The sequence below is a fragment of the Ceratotherium simum genome, chromosome 1 (genome assembly GCF_057802395.1).
Source record: "Ceratotherium simum simum isolate JZ-2026a chromosome 1, ASM5780239v1, whole genome shotgun sequence".
In the NCBI taxonomy this organism is placed as follows: domain Eukaryota; kingdom Metazoa; phylum Chordata; class Mammalia; order Perissodactyla; family Rhinocerotidae; genus Ceratotherium; species Ceratotherium simum.
In genome coordinates, this window is record NC_141900.1 from 23,490,545 (window position 1) to 23,511,816 (window position 21,272).

General features: G+C 37.3%; 1 protein-coding gene across 1 annotated transcript in view; it reads right to left on the reverse strand.

The window, feature by feature from the left end:
* Positions 1-21,272, reverse strand: part of MAGI2 (membrane associated guanylate kinase, WW and PDZ domain containing 2) — a 978,709-nt gene that overhangs the window by 432,411 nt on the left and 525,026 nt on the right. The window contains exons 5-6 of the mRNA XM_087434019.1: positions 14,995-15,205; positions 2,699-2,778 (exon numbers count right to left, since the gene is read on the reverse strand). Coding sequence (XP_087290145.1) covers positions 2,699-2,778; positions 14,995-15,205 — 291 coding nt within the window. The remainder of the gene's footprint in view (positions 1-2,698; positions 2,779-14,994; positions 15,206-21,272) is intronic.

The window sequence follows — 21,272 nt, forward strand, 5'->3', positions numbered from 1 at the left end:
ATGAGCTAAGAACAGTTTATAGACTTTTAAATGGTTGAGGAAACAAAATCAAAAGAACAATATTTTGTTATGTGAAAGTACACGAAACTCAAATTCTGTGTCCATAATAAAGCTTTATTGGACACACATGCCCTTTATTCATGATCGATCTAGTCTGCTTTCGCACAATGAGTAGTTGCAAAGAGACGGGATAGCCTAAAATATTCACTACCTGACCCTTTACAGAAAATGTTTGCCAACCTGCCACAGGTTGTTGGTTGAAAACCGGATGGGCAAACACCTTAAGAATAGGAGCAAACCTGGGCTGGCCCGGTGGCGCAAGCAGTTAAGTGCGTGCTCTGCTGCGGCGGCCCGGCACACCGACGCGCTGCTTGGCAAGCCATGCTGTGGCGGCGTCCCATATAAAGTGGAGGAAGATGGGCACGGATGTTAGCCCAGGGCCGGTCTTCCTCAGCAAAAAGAGGAGTATTGGCATTGGATGTTAGCTCAGGGCCGATCTCCTCACACACACACAAAAAAATGAAAAAAAAAAGAATAGGAGCAAACCAGAGACAGATTGGGTCCTACCAAAACTCAACCCAACATCATGTTGGCTCAACTCCAGTTTGGATTGAGATAGCTGGCCTCCACTCTATCTCCCTGGTGGAAGAAGGATAAATCGTTGCTGGAGAAAGATATCATCTTGAGCCTCTACCATGTTTCATGCATATTTTACACACATTCCAGCATTCAGCAAATTACTAACTTTGATCTGAGCTGAACTGCAATACATTTAAAGAGGCCTGACTTAACTAGCAAGCTCAACAGCAATCCATTAACATCCAACATTTTAAACAAGCCATTTTAATCTATGTTATTTAAAGAAAAGAAAAATAAAACAGAAGTAACAATATTACCTAAAAGCACTTTTCTTGGCAAGAAAACTTAAAATATGTGGCCAGAATAACAGCATTCTAACTAACTAGATGTTAGTTTTCACTGTAAAACATTCCAATAATATATGGAATACAATCTATGAATTATTTATTTTGTAGAAAATGAAAACAAATAGTAATTGACCAGTTATAAATCATTCTGAGCTTTAAGACTGTATTCTAGGACTCATTTTTCAATGACATGTGCTTCAGAGACACTGGCATCATATTTTAGGCATCTACTATCCTAAGAAGACAGATAAGTGCAGATGTGGGAAAAACTGATAACATTGAAATATTATAATTATACGATATGTTATGCCTACATCTCTCCCAGGATTTTAAAATTTGACTTTAATAGCTTTTTATAACAAAAAGAACAACTCAAAGGAATGAGACAGCTGAGAAGTTCAATATGACATAGAACTGCAAAATTGATATATTCATTTTAATTAGGATATACTAAGGTTTTATATCTGTGGCAAAAGTAAATTGTAACTCCCAGATATAAAAGACCAGGTCATTTTAATTTAGAACCTATCATAAATTGCAACACATATCTTATTGGTGTCAATGAAATGTAACCTAATTGTGCTCAAAAGTCCAGGTCACATAATAATTTTATGAGATTCATAAAAGTACACATGCAGTTGTACTACTATACATAAGGCATACAGATACAGCTACAAATATAAAATTCAATGTAGATAGTGATTAAAAACTCGATATTTATGCATTCAAATATGTACATATAAATTGTATATTCTAATTTTTAATTTAATTCAGTACTATAACTAGCTTGTGAACAGTTATCTTATAACATAGGAATAAACAATATTATCTAGATACTATCTGAGAAAGCCAGAATTATTGTTAAAATGAAAGGACTTTTAGAATTAGAGATTTTAAAAAGTTTACTTTTTAAAAACTTTTTAAAAAGTGTAAATACTCCTCATCATTTTCTTCACCTTTAAGAGCTTCTCAATGATAGACGCCTCTGAACAGGGCTCTAACAATTTGATTAGATAAAGCCTTGTGGTCAAATAATGTCATCAGGAGAGTATGCTATTTATCATTCTAGCTAAATTATAAGTGCTCCTTTAACATTAAACTCAATAAAAAATTACAAGTATCATCAGTAACAGACGTCAACTACATAATTTACAAATTTAAAAACAAGGTTTACATTCATCTAATCCTCAAAATTGTTTAAAAAAATTCTTCACATACATGAAAACAGTCGATTTCTAAGCAAGTTAATATTATCACATCAGGAACTAGAAAATACTAAGAATAACCTAGGACATTCAACCAATTAGTTACTTTATTTCACTGTTTGATTAAAGGAAACTAGCCATATGTATAGATCTTTATATCACTGGTTCCTTAATAACTAGCAGAATGCTACGCCTCTAAACACAAAATTCAAATATTATTTATAGTTCCAAATGCCATTTCTCTATACAGCATGTCTGATTCCAATGAAAAGATCAGAGTCCTCAGAAAGACGTATTGCAAACATAAAAGTCCTTAAGGCAGTGGAAAGTCAGGCCAGGAGTGACAGAGATGGGAGATCGGGCATAGTCTCCTCAGAGAGAAAGAGGAAAACCACATGGCCCTGCTGAAATGCTGAGTTAATTCTCTCTCTTATCTGAGCATCACATATTACATCTTTAAAATGGTTTCAACTAGAAGATTGCTTCTTTAGATGAGACCCTCTTTTAGGAAACACAAACACTCTCAAAGTGCAAGGCGGAAACACCATAAAAAACTTAATCACCTACCATTTTCTTTGCACTCTTCGGGAGGTTTAGCCTTTTTCGCAAGTCGTGGATCCAGCCATGATGTTGTCTTTGTGTTATGGCTGAAAAGAAAAGAGATCACTCTGAAAAGACACATACTAAAAGGAATCAAGTTTATTCCTTAAGAAAAAAAAGGAGAGGGGTTAGTCCAACAAAATTGCAATCGATACACTTAATTTGCTTACTGGTTCTAAGTAGCCCTGAAGGAGGTGTAAGAGTAATTGTGCAAGGCAGCTGTAAATTTGGCAACCTCAGCTCCCTGTCCTCAAAGCAGCTATTTTTATTAAAATCAACTAGAATGTTGCCAAGTTAACCTCATTGAAAATGCAGAACTCATCCAGAGCAAAAGGAATTTATTACAAATACAGGATTCTCCAGTTGGAAGAGCACAGTTTGCAGGCTCTGATACTGTTTCCTGAGTTTTGCAAAAGAATTATTTTCATTTTAAACCTGCTCTTTTCATAAATAGTTGTTTTGTTCCTCTGCAGAGCTGGCAGAGGCAGCAGAAAAGTGATGCAAATTATAGCATGTTCTTGGGATTCCTACATTTTCTCAAAAAGTGATTAATAGCAATTTCATTAAGCTACATTTAGCTGTCTCCCATCTAAATACTTTCCATCCAGCTAGAAAGGTAGGGGATAAAAATGTCTGTATTCTAATGTTTCTGGAATGGAATTTCTGGGAATTAATGATAATTTTTAATGACATTTTTGTTTTGAAAAAAATGTTTTCTGGAGAGTCTTTTGCCAGAAATTAAAAAAGTAAAAGACAGATGTTCTTAGAGTGGTGTTTCTCAAAGAGGTCCTGGAATCACCTGTATTGGAATCACCCGGTGGACTTATTAACAATGCATATTATGGGTCCTCATAGAACTACCAAATCAGAATCTTTGAGATGGGGCCACAATGTCTCCACTGCTGGCAAACACTCCAGGTGATTCTTATGCACACTTTAATTCAAGAACCACTCAATGACTCGTAAATGCACACTGGAGCTAAAATCTTTACTGTGAATAGCTGTCTCAAGAGACCTCATCTACCAATGGACAAATTATCAAGACTGTGACATTTGTGAGGGCTTCAAAAAAAAGAATGAGTTACCGGTGTGGAAAAGTGTTAGGTTTATATATGGAAGAGTCAGAAGGTCAATGAATGGAACATGAAATGGAAAAGTGGAAAACATGTTGGAAATACAAATTAAAGACAGATATTAGGGATATTTGACCAGAATTGTAAGGAAGTTAAAATGATAATGATGATAGCAATTTCACATGCATTTTCTCTTTCTTTAATGAAATTTAACTGTATTTTATTGTGTCAGAGCCACAAGGGTTGGCTAGATAATCTGATGAATCAATCTGCATTTAGTGCAAAGGTCAGAAAATTCTCCCAGGCAGCATTTTTCATAGCAAACTTCTGGAGACTAAGTGCCTGCCTAATGGAGGAAATTTCAAGGCAGGAAGGAGGAAGGATGGAGTCAAGATGGGCAGCGGGGAAAAGATTCCAAGGTATTAAAGCATTCTTCAAATAACATTTTCTGGATGATCATCCCATCTGCCTATGTGTAGAGCCATCCCTGAATTGAGAACTGAAACATTAAAATCCTTGGATTATGATGTTTCTGCTCCTGAAGAAGATTCCCTTTTATTTCTGACTTTCATGTGGGGGAAAGAGAAAATACTCTCCATCACTTTCTTCACATTTAGGAACTCCTCAATGATTGATCTCTTTGAGCAGGGCTCTAATAATGTGATAAGATAAAGCCTGTGAATTTGCTCAAATTAGAGATTATCAGGAGAGTATGCTAGCTTTTATTTCCCTCCAATTTGACATTTGCAAAATCTGATGGTGGTTCACTATCAAGTTTCAGAAGGATGTAAAGTACTATAGACACTTCCATCTCATTCTGGTCCTCATTTGTAGTCATGTCAATATCATCTAGTCTTTTCCTATGAACTAAAGACTTGACGTCATGGATGGAATGGGGGTTATGATTATCTCGATGTGAGGAGAGCTGTGCTGAGTTCATTGTCTCATGCTCCTATTTTGAAAAAAAGGTCATTTAAAAAATGCTCTTTATAGACATGGCTCAGCTCAAAATGTGTGTTTGTGTATTTGAGTGCTGTTGATGTCTATGTTTTTATGTGCTAGGGAGAAATGCTGGGAAGCAGGCAAGGAAAATAAATTTTCCTTCTGTTTACTCACACCTGCTTCTTCCAAATCCTTACCCCATTTTGGAGAAAAGTCATTTCTAGGTCTCTAAGACACACTCACAAAAGCAAACACATCTATGGATAAGTATTAAGGGCCAATTACTAAGCCATTGCAGGCTGTCAAATTACCATTTCTATATCACACCACCACGGGTCTCAAATACTGGCTAATTTAGTAGAGAACTGTGAATTTCCTAGCTTTCCTGAGTTTATATAAAGCATTTCATTACAGGATGATTTTTTTTTAGGTTGAACTAGCATTAACGGTATGTCACTTTAATACATTTTGACAGATTGAGTCTCTTATAGTTAATAGCATTTTTAGCTGACTCTCTGAAATGATTTTGAAAGAAATGTGGGTAGTAGTTACCTCCAGTAATTGTCTTAAACATCACATGAAGATACAGCACAGTATTTTTCAATAGTGGCTCTTGCCAGCCTTATAATTTGCATGCTTCTTCAAGATACCTTACACAGGGGATATTTTTAATGCATTTGGGAGACAACAGACCAAGTAGCTTTTCCACTTCCCTTAAATTATATATTTTTAAATCTCAACAATTCCATTTGAAAATAGGATTAAAGATTGGGCAGGAAACTGTGTACAAAATGGGAGCATTGAGGGATTTTTCGCAATCTGCACCCTATGTTTTCTCAAGAGTGAGGATGTGATTTCCTTTCACTTTCATTGCTAGAGTAGATTCAGATGCAGGTCGTCAGTTTTCTGCATTGATTCAAGTTTGTGGAGCCCAAATGACAGGAAGGTAAGATGCTAATGTTATATAATCTTATATTTCAATACTAGTTTCTTCAAAAGAGACACAAACACATATATAGGCTGCATTTGCAAAGAAACTTTTTCTAGTTGCGTAATGGAACAAATATTTTCTAGGAACTTTGAATCATAGTAATTCACTACTCTATATTTCTATGGATGAGTTAATGGGATGATCATGAAAAGTGAGAGATCAAGTGAAGTCAGTAGCTATTCAAGTTCAATCAATGTCATGTTAAAAAATCCAGATGAAAGCCTTAAAAAATGGTTTATCCAAAACTCTTCTCTGATGTTAAACTGTATACTGAGTCGATCTGGAGAACTGGAACAAACCAAAAGTGAAATTTCATTCAACTCTACAATTCTAGCTTAAATTCATATCAGAATGGTCTTGAAGACATGTGATAGGCTGACTTGTAATGAATCAGAAATTTCTGCATATTTTGTAAGTTTAACCTTTGTCAAACTGACAAAAGCAGCAGGTTAAACAACATCTTATCTTCTGAGGAGACTTTCTTCTCACAGAGAAAATGCTTCACTTCAACAGGAAAAGCTGCTGATATTATGGCATACCATTGCAGAGTTATTCTCACTGTCTCGTAACATTCCCTGATGGTCCACTTGGTCAGGGACTGCACTAGAATCTTCACACGCAGCACCTCATTTAATGCTCATGAGCGTTTGTGCCTAGTGTTTTTAACTCATTTTATAGATCGAGAAACAAAGGTTGAGAGAAGCTGGCTATCTTGCCCAAGGTTACACAGCTAGTGTGTGAAAGGAAAGGAGCTAGAATTAAACCCAGATAGATCTGATTCCCAAGTCTAACGTTTTTTATAATCTGAAACCAGAGGCATACTAAACCTAACACTTTGCTTGTTATACGGAGGTGCTTTATCTCACTCCCTCAGAGGGTAACCAAGGATCTTTCTCCCAGCTACTTTGATAGTTTAGAAACCAAGACCCTTATTTCCTGTTTGAGGATAGTAATCACTACTTAAATTCCTTTGTGTTGAACGCCTTGTACTTAGTAGGCGCTACATTAAATTGCGTGTGCACAGAGAAGAGAGAACATGGTGACTGAGGAGGCACAGATAATACAACTGGAAACATCTCCTTATAAACTTGAATTCTCTATTCAAACCACTTTCAAATCAAATTTTCTTCATTCCAATCTGAATATTCTTCCAGAATAAAGTCTTATAAATTCTGACTTATAGGATCTACATATAAATGTTAGGTCTTAGAAGCTATACTAAAGAATAACATTAATAAAAATGCTATCAAATGGATGGAGTATTTATTAGGAGCAAAATTTAAAATTTTCATATAGATCATGCCATTCTCTACCCTCCATTCTATTTTTTCCTTTGCTCTATGTTTTCCCAGTCAGGGTACAAAACCCTTACCAGTTTCTTAGGTATACAGTCAGGCACCACATAATGACGTTTTGGTCAACAACAAGGAACCACATATATGACAGTGGCCCCATAAGATTAGTGCCATATAGCCTAGGTGTGTAGTAGGCAATAACATCTAGGTTTGTGTAAGCACTGTAGGGAAGTGAGAAATTTTCCTCTACCCTTCTAGATTCTTCTGGCTGGTTTAAGAATTAAATTGACATGAGATAGATTAACGGGAAAAAAACAAAAGTTTAATGACATATATACATGGCAGAAACCCAGGAAAACTGAGTAACTCACCAAAATGGCCCAAGACCTCACCTTAAATACCATCCTTAGCTAAAGACAAAAGAAGATATTGGGGGTGGGGAGAGTCAGGGATTTCAAAGGGAAGGAAAGCAATTCACAGGTGAAAAGGAGCAAACATTTGGCAAACAAGTGTTTGGCCACACAGAATCAGAAGAACACAGAAAGGAACCCAACAAATAGGCTTTTCTAGGTTCCTCCCTGTCTACCACCTAGTTCATGTTATGCTAGGTGATAGCCCACTATCTGAGACAGGTTTTTAAAAATGTGAATTCTGGGGCCGGCCTGGTGGCATAGTGGTTGGGTTCACACGCTCTACTTCAGCGGCCAGGGATTCTCGGGTTCAGATCCCGAGCGTGGACCTAAGCACTGCTTATCCAGCCATGCTGTGGCAGGCATCCGACATAGAAAGTAGAGGAAAATGGCCACGGATATTAGCCCAGGGCCAATCTTCCTCAGCGAAAAGAGGAGGACTGGCCACAGATGTTAGCTCAGGGCTAATCTTCTTCACCAAAAAAAACCACAAACAAACAAACAAAAAAAACAAAACCTGAATTCTTTTAGGCAGTTAAGGGCGGGATAACAAGAAAAACTTTCTGAGGCTTTTGTTTCTTAAAAATGATCAGCCTAAAAGAATCTTCACATTAAAGAGACACATTTTGGGGTGGCAAATGTATTCCCCTTCAGCATACTCGATGATGTTCACATGATGGCAAAATCCCCTAACAATGCATTTCTCAGAATGTGTCCCCCTCATTAAGCAACGCATGAATGTACATAAGTGGATCCTCGAGGGTGACCCCATTCAAACCTAATTTTAAGACATGTCCTCCTTTCCTTCCTCTTTTCTTTCTGTTTCCTTTTCCTTTTTTCTCTCCTACCTTTATATTGCCACACAGATCAAAATAACGTCTTCACTATTGAACAAATATTGGATGATATTTCATCAACTGAAATTTTACTGGAATTTTAGTGGAATAAGAAGTATGTTACCCTTTCCTTTGCTTCATTTTCTCTAAAAAATAGTAAAATATTTAAAATAATGATAAATGCATTGAATTTAAAAAGTCCTCCTAAAAAGCCAATTCTGAATCTCAATCTTCAACTGGTAGTTAAATTGTACTTTCATCCTTGGAAATACTACACCAGAAGAATAAGATACTGAAGTCAATGATATTTTGCTGCATGAAACATAATCTTTTGAACAAGTTAAATAAGGTCCAGGTAAATACTGTAGAGTCTATTGAGCAATTCAAGATGTGTGTGGATGTTAAAGTTTCAATAGTAGTTATATAGGTTCAGGGACAATAATAACATAGATATCATTGACTGTATTTTGTGTATTTTTAAAAATAAACACTCATTTTTAAAGGTATACAAATTGATTACATTTTATATTTTAGTCAATAAAATCCTCAAGATAGCTATATCATTTTCCAGAAGACTTTCTCTTCTCTCTATCTCATCATTCCAAAAAGAACTATTTAAGGCAATGATTGGATATATCTAATTGATGATGAACAATGGAAGTTTTTTCATTCAAGACTCCATTTTTCATAGTTTTACTATTTTTTCTATTTATACATTGGTAATCCACATAAAAAGTTATTGTCAATGACCTCTATAGTGATTATTTGTTTCCTAAATAATATTCCTAAAACTTTTGTTAAGCATATAAATATGTGAGTTTGCCATCAGATTATCTTTCATATGTTTAGAAAGCATTTCTAAAAAGGTTTTATTATAAATATTGTTTTGGATATTGTGGGTGTGTGTTGCATACTGTTTTGTCTAAAACACTTATTTTCTGTCTGGGGACTGCACCAGAATCTTGTGCAGGCACAAGAAAAAAAATATGAAAAAATATTCAATATATCTACCATTTCTGTAATACAAATTAAAGAGAGTAAGCATAGACCATATTTTGTGACTAGCAGGATGCTGAGCCTAGAATGAGAAAGCATTATGCTAGTGTTGCTTCATAACAAAAAACTGATGTTACTTTTCTCTCCAATAAATTTCCCAAGTATTTTGTCTTCTATTTAATAAATGAAAGTTTTAAATTTGTTTGAAATGGTAATTTGTGATTTACTTAAAACTTGAGGAGATACAGAAGTAACAACATAAGAAGAAACAGATTAATTGTGTGTCTTGTTTAGAATTTAAAAGCAAATTCAGCCCTGCAAAAACTTAGGACACCATGTACAGCCATGACATTTTTCACAGATGTGATTTTCAGTTTCAAAAGCCTGCTTCTAAAAATCTATTATCTAAGATGACACAGCGTTCAGTGCCATTCAGGAGGATGGTAATAAACAAATAGGTTCTTGTTGTCGTTTTGTTTTTTGCCAAAGCAATAGCAGTCTCTTTTATGTCACTAACTAAACTGATTCCCAAACAAAGAAGTAATTTAATGGGATTCCTAAAGCATGTCAATCCAGATTAACCCTGTGGCAGCTCTTCTTTATGGAACATTTAGCCTCTGGAATGGTGAATTTCTGGCCAAGAAATTTATAAAACAAATACTGTTTGTAATATAAAGTTTTCTTTTTTATTCAGCCAATGTTTGTTTGTATATTGGAAGTAGTATGGGATAACGGCAATGGCTTTGCAGGGTGACAAAGCCATGAGACCTTGGGAATGCTAATTTGTCCAACGGTGCCTCAGAACCTCATCTACAAAATGGGGGTACGTCAGATGCTTTATATGGTGGTTATGATACAATACATGTAAAGTAGCCACCACAGCAAATGGGTTAAGAGCAAGGGCCCTGGAGCCAGACTACATTCCATGAAAGTATGAATCTTGGCAGTTTTGTTGAGCACTACATTCCAGGGTTTAAAACGGTTTCTAGCACATAGCATGTGCTCAATAAATTTGTGTTGAATAAATGGAATCAAAGCATCCTGGTTTTGTCAATTCTTGGTTATACAACCCCAGGCAAGTTGTTTACTTCTATAAGCCTCATTTTCCTAGAGTGAGAATCAAATGAGCACAGTGTACATGCTTAATATATTAGCTGTTATTGTTAAGTAAACTGAATACAGCCTGGAAAAAGTAGGCACTTAATATGTGGCAACTATTATTACCAATTTGAATTTGTAATTAATACACTGTCTATTTAAAAGATAATTTTAATGAAGATGATGTTATGAGTTAAGGAAACTAATGCTTTTAAACAACATTATGCATTTGAAAGTTTGAAAATTGCTAAACATGTGACATTATTAACGCTTTAAAGCATGTCTGGAAGAGTGCATTCACTCACAATTTAAAATTCTGTTGTTTAAAAACACTTTCTCAGATATTCAGCTTTTCCCATTAAATACCATTGTAAATGATAAAAGGAATCTGCTTTTATCATTCATCAAAGAAGCACTTCTGAAGAGTGTGAGAAATATAGTAGACCCACGTGTTCAGTATTGAGAACAGCAATGAAAAAAACCCTCATTTTCTAAACGCACAACTTGTAGGGCCGGCCCCGTGGCTTAGTGGTTAAGTGTTCGCGCTCCGCTGCTGGTGGCCCGGGTTCATATCCCGGGCGCGCACCAATGCACCGCTTCTCCGGCCATGCTGAGGCCGCCTCCCACATACAGCAACTAAAAGGATGTGCAACTATGACATACAGCTATCTACTGGGGCTTTGGGGGAAAAAAAAAAAAGGAGGAGGATTGGCAATAGATGTTAGCTCAGAGCCGGTCTTCCTCAGCAAAAAGAGGAGGACTAGCATGGATGTTAGCTCAGGGCTGATCTTCCTCACAAAAAAAAATAATAAATAAATAAATAAATAAATAATAAATAAATAAATAAATGCAGAACTTGTAAAGTCCTGAGACATATAAATTATTTTGCAATACTCAGTAAATCAAGAACTATTTTAGGGCCGGCCCTGTGGCTTGGTGGTTAAGTGCGCGCGCTGCGATGCTGGCGGCCCAGGTTCGGATCCCGGGTGCGCATCGAGGCACCACTTCTCCGTTCATCCTGAGGCCGAGTCCCACATGCAGCAACTAGAAGGATGTGCAGCTACGACACACAACTATCCACTGGGGCTTTGGGGGGAAAAAATAAAATAAATAAAATCTTTAAAAAAAAAAAAAGAACTATTTTAAAACATTATTGCATAGAAAACAAAAAAATGAAATTACTTGTTACCTTAATTAAAAACCCACAATGTTTTTATATATATTTTTATTTTTGAAAAAGATATATTTAAATTAACATTTCAGCATAGGTAGAGTTCCTCTGGTATTCAGAAATATATATGTATATGTAAATTTTATACACAGAACCACAGGGTCTTTCTTCTTCATTTCACTTATTTTCTGTTTTATCATGCTCTTCATTTCACAAGAAACAGAATTCAGTAAGTTTAATGAGCGGGTGTTACCTATCGGGGGAGACTTCCGTTAGTCTAAGCGACTCTCACAATATTTGTACCAGAAGGAAGTTCTCACTGATGTCAGCTCTCCTTACTTCACAGATCTCTCATTTTCCTTCTTTTCTACCTTTCCTTTTGTCTGTTTTACCTTCCTTCTAACTTACTCTACCTTTCCTTTTTGTCTTCTTTCTTTATCGCAAATTTGCTTCAGGACTGCAAACTTCTATATTACAAATAGTATTTGTTTTAGAAGTTTCGTGTCCAGAAATTCCAGGACGCATCATGGCTTAGTCCCTAAGAAAGTCCTATTGCCCCATAATGTTCCCTCTCCTCTCCTTGTCTCCTGCTCTACCAGGTTGTTTCCAAGGGACTTTTATGGTATAGAGTTTATTCACCGAAGAATCCATTGTGATATCAATAGCAAAGGTACACACAGATCAATGACAGCAGGTTGAAACATTGATTTTGTCAAATGTAGCTAGGAAGGGAAGGGGCATCCCAGGGCAAAGAGTGAAAGCAGCCAGGAGAAAATCAGCGAAAACTGAGGGAAAGCAAAGCAGAGTGAAAGGTAAGCAGAGGGAAAGGAAAGTGCAGCATACATTATGATGGTGTGGAGATGAGGGACCAGATGAGCAAGACACCGATCCCTCCCTACCCTGTGATTCCTGAGCTCATTACGCTGAGTCTTGAGATTCAAAGGTAACTTTTTTGAAGGAAGAAACGATGGAGCTCAAATCAGTCCAGGACGAAGGGTGGGGTGGGGATCGCCTCCCTTCTGGGGAATACCCTCTTTCAGCAGGCCATTTGCTCCTGCCTCCCACATTACTCACCTTCCCATCACACTCTCACTTCAGCCCTAACTCCAGGCTTCTTCATGCTCCTTAGCCTCTCGATGAGTCTTCCTCAGCCTCGGCTTTCTGTCACAAATGAAATTGTCTCCTCCTTTTTGTCTTAATTTTCCAACTCAACCTGTCTCTGCTCCTAATACTATTCACTCATGGTAATAGGAAGAAGATAAACAAACGAAATCCTCTGCTTGTCTTTCAAAAGCACTAATGATACAGCAAAACGAAAACTGAGCAGTCATTTCACAGGACTCACCAGCTAAGACCTACTTCTGTGGCAGGGTTGGGGGTCTTCTCACTATTGCTAACACACCCAGGGACTGGGTCTTTGCAGTGACAGTCCCTGTACCTGGAATGCTATATCTACACGTTACCAACTTTTCAAGTCTACGTTATGTCACCTTCATTATGATGCCTCATTTTATTACTTAAGTCTAAGCTAAGTGTATCCTTCTCATTACAATATTCAGAAACTGTTTATTAATTGTTTATAACTATTTGTCTCTCTTCCCCAACTTGACAAAAAATTTGAGAGCAGGGAAAAAATCATATGAATCTTTGAATGCTAACACTGGCTGACTGACTAGAATATAAATAGAATCATTCCAGTGGATTCTCTCAAGTCTTGACAGAGCCTAATCATTTACTATACACCAGGAGCACAACTTCTGTCTTCCTAAGTCCCTTGTCTCCACAATCTCAAAACCTGACACAGTTAAAAGACGAAAGTTTATTTTATAATCAAAAAGAAAAAAAGGTTTTTATAGTTGTATTATTGGAAACATTGTAGGGAAACAGTTCTTTAATCAACTCGTCATGCTGGCTTCCTTTTATTATTTCCACATAGCCTTATTCCGCTTGTGTAATATAATAAAACTATGTATGTCATCAGTCTCCTTGTTCTGAACATTAATGTGTGACCTCACATCTAGGATTTCTATTTTGACTTCTGGTCTACAATGGTGCCGTGCTGTGCTTATCAATAATAAAATTATATTTTTAGATATAAATACTTTTGAGCATTAAAAAAAATTCTATGTGACTTTCCCTTTTCCAATCAATTGATAAAAGCTGTCTATGGGTCATTGATTATAGCAATAAGAAATAATGCAAGAGATTTTTATTCTTTTTTTAAACTTATAAGATTTGTCAAAAGGTGAATGGTTAGTAATGATTCATTTTCTGCAAAACGCTGCATTTCTCATCCATGTTGGAGTCAAGCAGAACACCAAGTAATTACCTCATTATATATTCCCTTGAAACATGTATCAAAGTTTCCACTTTCATGTGAGAATTAAATATTGGCATGTGGTAACATTTCAATTTCACAACTGAGTTCTGCCTATGGAGATCTAAGTCATAAATCACTCCAGGTTGGGAAAGGGAATTCAGTTTTAATATTTTTCTTGAATAATCAGAGTTTACATATTTTTATCCACCGTCAGCACTGAAAACTTCAGATTTTGTTAATTTTTCTCTTTGAGTCTTGTACAACTTTCAGAGAATAAGGGTTCTTCATTTATAATATTTTTAGTTTTTATTCTTTCTAATGAATATTTTGATTGTCTTATGCACACCAACAATTTAATTTTGTGCTAATATCTTCAATTTAGGAATTCATTTTAAAAAGTTATTCTACTCTTAGAATATAAAGAAAAAGAAAGCTAGACAGTATTGTTAATAAAATATATTAAAAATTCAGTTTTGAAAAAAAGAAGTCCCAAAGGAAAGAAAAGATTATATTGAGTAAATAGCACCAGGAAGTTCAGGATTAGCATTTCCGTTTCCTTGGCAAGTCATAAAAATGGCACGGACCAAAGAGAATGGAATTTAATAAACAGCAGTATGATGAACTATACAAAAAAAAAAAAGATTTTATTGACACCTGACCTCAGGGTCAAATGCTTCAAACATTTTCTTTTATAACCTGCAAGTATTTTGCTCTAAATAGCTGCATCGCATTAAACCACTGCACATGATGGAGGAAGTTTCCAGCAATCTGACTTAAAAGATGGGATTATCTCATTTGGATTATATGGAGGTCTTGGAATAGTAGAGTAAGCATTTCCACATGAATATGTACACTATTTCTAATTCAGTAATAACACTGCAGGGAGATTTGCCTTTTTTGTCATGATTGCAATGAGTTCTACAGTGTAATTATTTAATTCATTCTTTGATTTATAGCTGTAATCTAGGATCCTTAATTGTGTCCTATCCCATTATTTTGTCACAAAGAAGGAAGCTAATACCAGAAACAAAAAAAATCAATATTTCATTTTGACCACATCTCCATTTGCTACATCCTTTATATAATGTTATGAACTTTAGAGCAATATTCAAAGAAATGTGTGCAACTCACTCAATGAAGTAGACTTCACCCTTCTCTGTATAAGCCATTTCCCAGTTATCAGGCAATGGGTCTGATTCCTCATTCTCTTCAGGTTTAGTTGGTTTTGCATCATCCATCTGCTCCTTCAGCTCCTCAGGCTGACTGTACACTGGTGCAGGATAAGGCTGGGAGGGTGTCTCCCCTGAGGCACCTGCACTCTTGTCTTCATGTTCACTGGATTCTACAAGAGAACAAGAGCATGTGGTTAGTCACTCTAGCCAGAGTAACTTCTGAATGAGTGTGGAGTACACTGCACCAGGGAATAAGCCTGATGAAGGCTAATAGGGAAAGCATAATTGCAAACAGCTCTCAAAATTATCACTAGGGCCATTTGAGTTCCCCTTTCACTCATCCTTCCTGTCTATCCTTCAATGAATTATTGCTGATTACTGAATCAGAGGACCATTTCACAACACAGGTGTGGTAGGCAGAATAATGACTTCCTAAGGATGTCCATGTCCTACCTGCTGGAACACGTAAATGTTACCTTACATGGCAAAAGAGGATTTGCAGATCTGATTAAATTAAGGACCTTGAAATTAAGAGATTATCTTCAATTATTCAGGTGGGCTCATTTTAATGACAAGCGTCCTTAAAAGTATAAGAGCAAGGCAGAAGAGAATGAGAGGAAGATGTGATTACCAAAGAATGGCCAAAGAGACGCACTGTTGCTGGTTTTGAAGACAGATGAAGGGGACCTACCACAAGCCAAGAAATGGAGACGGCCTCCAGAAGCTGGCAAGGCAATGGAAGGGATTCTCTCCTAGAGCTTCTGGCAAGGAACACAGTCCTGCCAACACCTGGATTTTAGCCCATTGAGACCCATGTCAGACCACTAACCTACAGAACTATAAGATAGTAAATTTGCATTGTTTTAAGCCATTAAGCTTGTGGTAATTTGTGTTACAGCAGCAATAGAAAACTAACACAACAGACCAAAAACTAAGAGATATATACCTAAGACAAAAGGCTTAGAGGACAGACCCAAGATGTAAATAGTGTGAGTTCCAGAATGAGGAAAAGGAACACACAGGGAAGAAATGATAACAAAAAATAGAGGAAAACTTACCTAAGAAGAAACACTGAGTATCCACATTGAAATGGTTCACTGAATCTGAGGCAGGATTAACGAAGCACACACACCCATAAACACATCTAGATGAGATTTTCAAACTCCAATGTTAAAAAGCAACTTTAATGCCCTGCCCTGTGGCCGAGTGGTTAAAGTTCCACTTGCTCCACTTCAGATCTCGGGCATGGACCTACTCCACTTGCCGGCCATGCTGTGGCAGCAACCCACATATAAAGTAGATGAAGACTGGCAACAAATCTGTGATACTCAAAGCTCAAAGACAGTAAGGTAACATCTGTAGTAACTTGAGAAAAAAAGTACAGCAAGCCAAGAACTTAACTCTGCCAAAAATTATTCATCAATCCAGGCAAAAGAAAGTCACTTTTAAACATGCAAAAGTTCTGAATGCACACTACCCATGTATCCTACCTGAGGAGAACATTTGAGGAATTTTATTCTAACCATACCATGATGATTGCATCAGAGTAGTGATCTCAAAATAGAGAGAGAAAAAGAGAAAGAAAAATTAAGAAGAAATAAATTCTGCATAGTATAGTTCAACGTAAATAGAGGATGATCATATTTCTGGAAATTTGTAGTCTGTGTTAAAGACAGATTCTTGAAAGAGAAGAAAAATATTATACGGAAAACCTATTACCAGCATGGGTTTTAAACCTTATATTGGGAAAGCTCTGGTTCCAAAGGGTGGAGAAAGGGTAGAGAAATAAAGACATTCTAAATATCTTGTCAGGGGGTACATTAGAGAGTGGGTAAACAAGATAGTTTTAAAGGTTATATATTTGTGGGATGAGATTACTGGGCAAGTATTTTGGTCAAGGTGTAGACTTAACACATAATGGGAGTTTTTTTTATTTTTTGCTGAGGAAGATTCACCCTGAGCTAACATCTATTGCCAACCTCCCCCTTTTTTTTGCTTGAGGAAGATTAGCCCTGAGCTAATATCTGTGTCAGTCTTGCTCTATTTTGTATATGGGATGTTGCCACAGCATGGCTTGATGAGTCATGTAGGTCTGTGCCCGGGATCTGAACCCGTGAACCTGGGCCACCGAAACAGAGTACGCCAAACACAGCCACCACACTATGGGGCCAGACCTATAATGGGTTATTTTTGAAATATCCCCTATGTATATTCTCTTTGAGCTATTCAGGTCTTTTTCCTTCCCATTTAGCTTTTCTGCCATTAAAGACAGACCATGAGTCTTATTTGTCAGGGAAGAGTAGAAAAGGTACCATCTAGAAAAAGAAACATTCTAGGGGTAAACAAGAAGAAAAATATAATGTAGAGGAATTTCCTACAAGGTAAGGTGGTGGCTTCGAGAGAGATTCAAAGGGAAAATCTTTAGATTTAAGAAACTGCCTGGTTCATTCAGGGATTCAACAGCACCGTCTTTTAGGTTTTGGTCTGGGGTGTGGCACAGTGGTGGGATGAAGAGGGAAATCACAGGAAAGGTCAAGGCAGCCAAAAGCAGAGGAGGCCTGTGAACTACCTTAGTTTAGAACTTTGGGAGGAATGTTTTCCAGAGTGGCTCCAAATCTCCCCTGGGAGGTCACAGCAGAGAAATGTGGAGAAAACATTTGGTAAATACTACCCCCAAGATTTCCTTGTGGCATGGACCTCATCCAGAAGTCAAGTATGCTCCAGTGGGAGACTCAGAAAGTAGCTAAGAGGAAAGAACCACTCCGCCTTCAGTGAGGGTCACTATGGCTTCCTCATGGCAGAAGGTGAGGTGGGGACAGCTTAACCCAGAAACTGGAAGGAGAGCACTATTGATATGCAATGTCAATGTGAGGATAAGGCAGCCATCTTGGAAATATGAAATTCTCCAATCATTTGGGAATATAATCAAAAGCTATTAACATTAAAAAATATACATATACAGGGCCGGCTCCGTGGCTTAGCGGTTAAGTGCACACGCTCTGCTACTGGCGGCCTGGGTTCGGATCCCGGGTGCGCACCGACGCACCGCTTCTCCGGCCATGCTGAGGCCACGTCCCACATACAGCAACTAGAAGGATGTGCAACTATGACATACAACTATCTACTGGGGCTTTGGGGAAAAAAAAAGGAGGAGGATTGGCAATAGATGTTAGCTCAGAGCCGGTCTTCCCCAGCAAAAAGAGGAGGATTAGCACAGATGTTAGCTCGGGGCTGGTCTTCCTCACAAAATATACATATATATATATATATATATATATATACACACACACACACACACACACACACACACATATACAAATACACATATACTTTGACTCAGTAATCCCACTTTGTGAATATATCTTCTAGAAATAAAGGTGGTGGTATGTAAGGATACCTATATAATAATATTTATTGCAGCATTGTTTGTAGTAGCAAAGCCCTGGAAATGAAGAATTCCTATCAATAAGAACATGATTAAATAAATTGTGGTTATTATTACCATGGAAAACTACATAGTGTAAAAACAATGAATTAGATCTGTATCTATTGACCTGGAAAAGGTGCTAAAGATTACTATTCAAAGAGTAATCCAAGTTGCAGAGTAACATATATTGTTAATCCTATTTTTTTAAATAAGCAAACACTAAGCTAGATATATGCATATAATTTTGTATATAACTATATGAGCATGAAAACAGGATGGAAAGATGTACAACAGATTGTCAACTTTGATTACCTAAGGATAGTAAATCTGGATAAGGGTGGGAGAAGTTTTCTTTACATATCTTGCATTCATTGACTATTATTTTTATAACTTTAAAAATTAACAAAGATAGGGGCCGGCCCTGTGGCTTGGTGGTTAAGTGCGCGCGCTGCGATGCTGGTGGCCCGGGTTCGGATCCCGGGTGCGCATCGAGGCACCACTTCTCCGTCCATCCTGGGGCCGAGTCCCACATGCAGCAACTAGAAGGATGTGCAGCTATGACATACAACTATCTACTGGGGCTTTGGGGGGAAAAAATAAAATAAATAAAATCTTTAAAAAAAAAAATTAACAAAGATGATTTTAAATGAGTAAATTGAAGTAGCATGTCATCTTTGTCTCAATCAACTGCTTGGATCAATTTTTCCCCATATACACCAATCTCAGAGAGCAATATTAAAGCATCTTGAGGAATTAGGAAGCACAAGAACACTTTACAAGATTTCATCGTTTTGCCTTTAACAAGAAGACTTGATGAATATAATACGGCCTTTTGTGACGTAGTCTCCCGGCTGATTCCTCACACAGATTTGACATTTGTAAACTGTGTAAGAAAGAAGTGAGAGAAGGTACCACTGCTCTCTTTAGATTCTCTTTGCTGCACTTTATTACAACACGTAATTACCAATACATGAAACACATTGTTCTCAGGTATTTCCAAATGTCATGTTGCATTTGAAAAGTTAGAATGCAAGGTCAGTCTCTGAATATATTCATTTATTCAATATTCACTTAATCAATATTTATTAAGCACTCAGCTGGTGTCAAGGCAAAAGAATGAACAAGACAGGCATGATCCCTGCTCTTGTGGAACTCAAAATATGTCAAGAGGTGTAGTCTTCAAACAATTTTAAGTGTGATGAACGCTACCGAAGGGAAAGATGAGATCTTATGCATAAGAATTCACCTAATCTCATATTAAGAGTCAAGGAAAGCCTTTTTTCCAATGTGCTATCAAATCTGAGACTTGAAAAAGGAGTCAAGAGACTTCTTTCAGAGGAAAGTAAGGCAGAAAGAAACAGATGAACAAGGACTGAGTTAGATAAGGCCTTAGAAGGCATGCTCAAGATTTGGGACCAGAGCAATGAGAAGGTACTGATGTGTCTTAATCAAGGGGATGACACAATTAGATTTTCATCTTCCACAAACATCCTCTTAACTATTCTGGGGGTTTGAGGATGGCAAGATTAGATATTTACAGACCAGTGGGGAGTTATTTTTGTGTTCCAGACAAGAGATGACGGTGGCATGGGCATGGAAAGAAGTGGACTGAAAAAATATTTAGAGAGTAGATTTGGGAGGATTTTCAAAAAAATCTGGACATGGGGCCGGCCCCGCAGTGTTGCAGTTAAGTGCATGCGCTCTGCTGCTGGCGGCCTGGGCTCGGATCCCGGGCCCGGTGCACTGACGCACCGCTTGTCAGGCCATGCTGTAGCGGTGTCCCACATAAAGTGGAGGAAGATCAGCATGGATGTTAGCCCAGGGCCAGTCTTCTTCAGCAAAAAGAGGAGGATCGGCATGGATGTTAGCTTAGGGCTGATCTTCCTCACACACACACACACAAAACAAACAAAAAAACCTGGACAGATAAGGAAAAAGAAGTCATGGTAAACCTAGTGGGTGACAAAGCTATTCACTGAGATAGGAAACATGAGAGGAGGTGCAGGACTCTGGGGAGTCAGGGAGCCTGTGGGGATAGTTTTGAGCACACTGAGGACAGAGGCCCATGCCAAACTCACTATGGAGACATCATGTCAGAGGGTTCTTGGCTGGAGAGAATCAACTTGAACGACAACAGCATATGGCTAGATTGTATTATAATTTAAGCCATAGAAGTAATGAAATTGCCTAGAGAGACAGCGCAGCAAAATTCCCTAGAGCAGCTGTCTGAGGAACTCCAACATTTAACAGTCAGTGAGAGAACGGTCAGAAAAGAGCAGCCAGGGAAGTAACAGAAAAACTAGTTGATCTTCATGCCATCGAAGCCAAGCAAAGGTCAATGAGGAGGAAACACTTAACTGTGGCCAAAGGTTCTGAACAGTGCAGCAAGATAAGGACATAAAATCTAATGAAATTAATGACATGGAGGTCACTAGGGACATTAGCTACCAGTTATGGTGGTAGTTACAGTGGAATGGTGGGTGCGGAAGCCAGGTTGGAATGGATTAAAGAATGAATGAAAAGAAAATATAGAATATGCTCACAGGGAATTCACTCAAGAAGCTTAGCTATGAACAAAGAAACTTTTTTCTTTGACTATATAATACTATTTTATTTTTAAGAGAGATGTAAGACATCTCTTAAAAAAAAATCTCGTCTTTGAAGATGTCTATATTTATTGATGTGTCAGAGATTACTGAGCCAAGTTTTCCCAGTCTATCTAACTCATTTGTTTATTCATTCATTCATTCCTTTATTCTTATTTAATTGGTCAATGATTACATTAGCAAACATGAATTTAATACCTACAG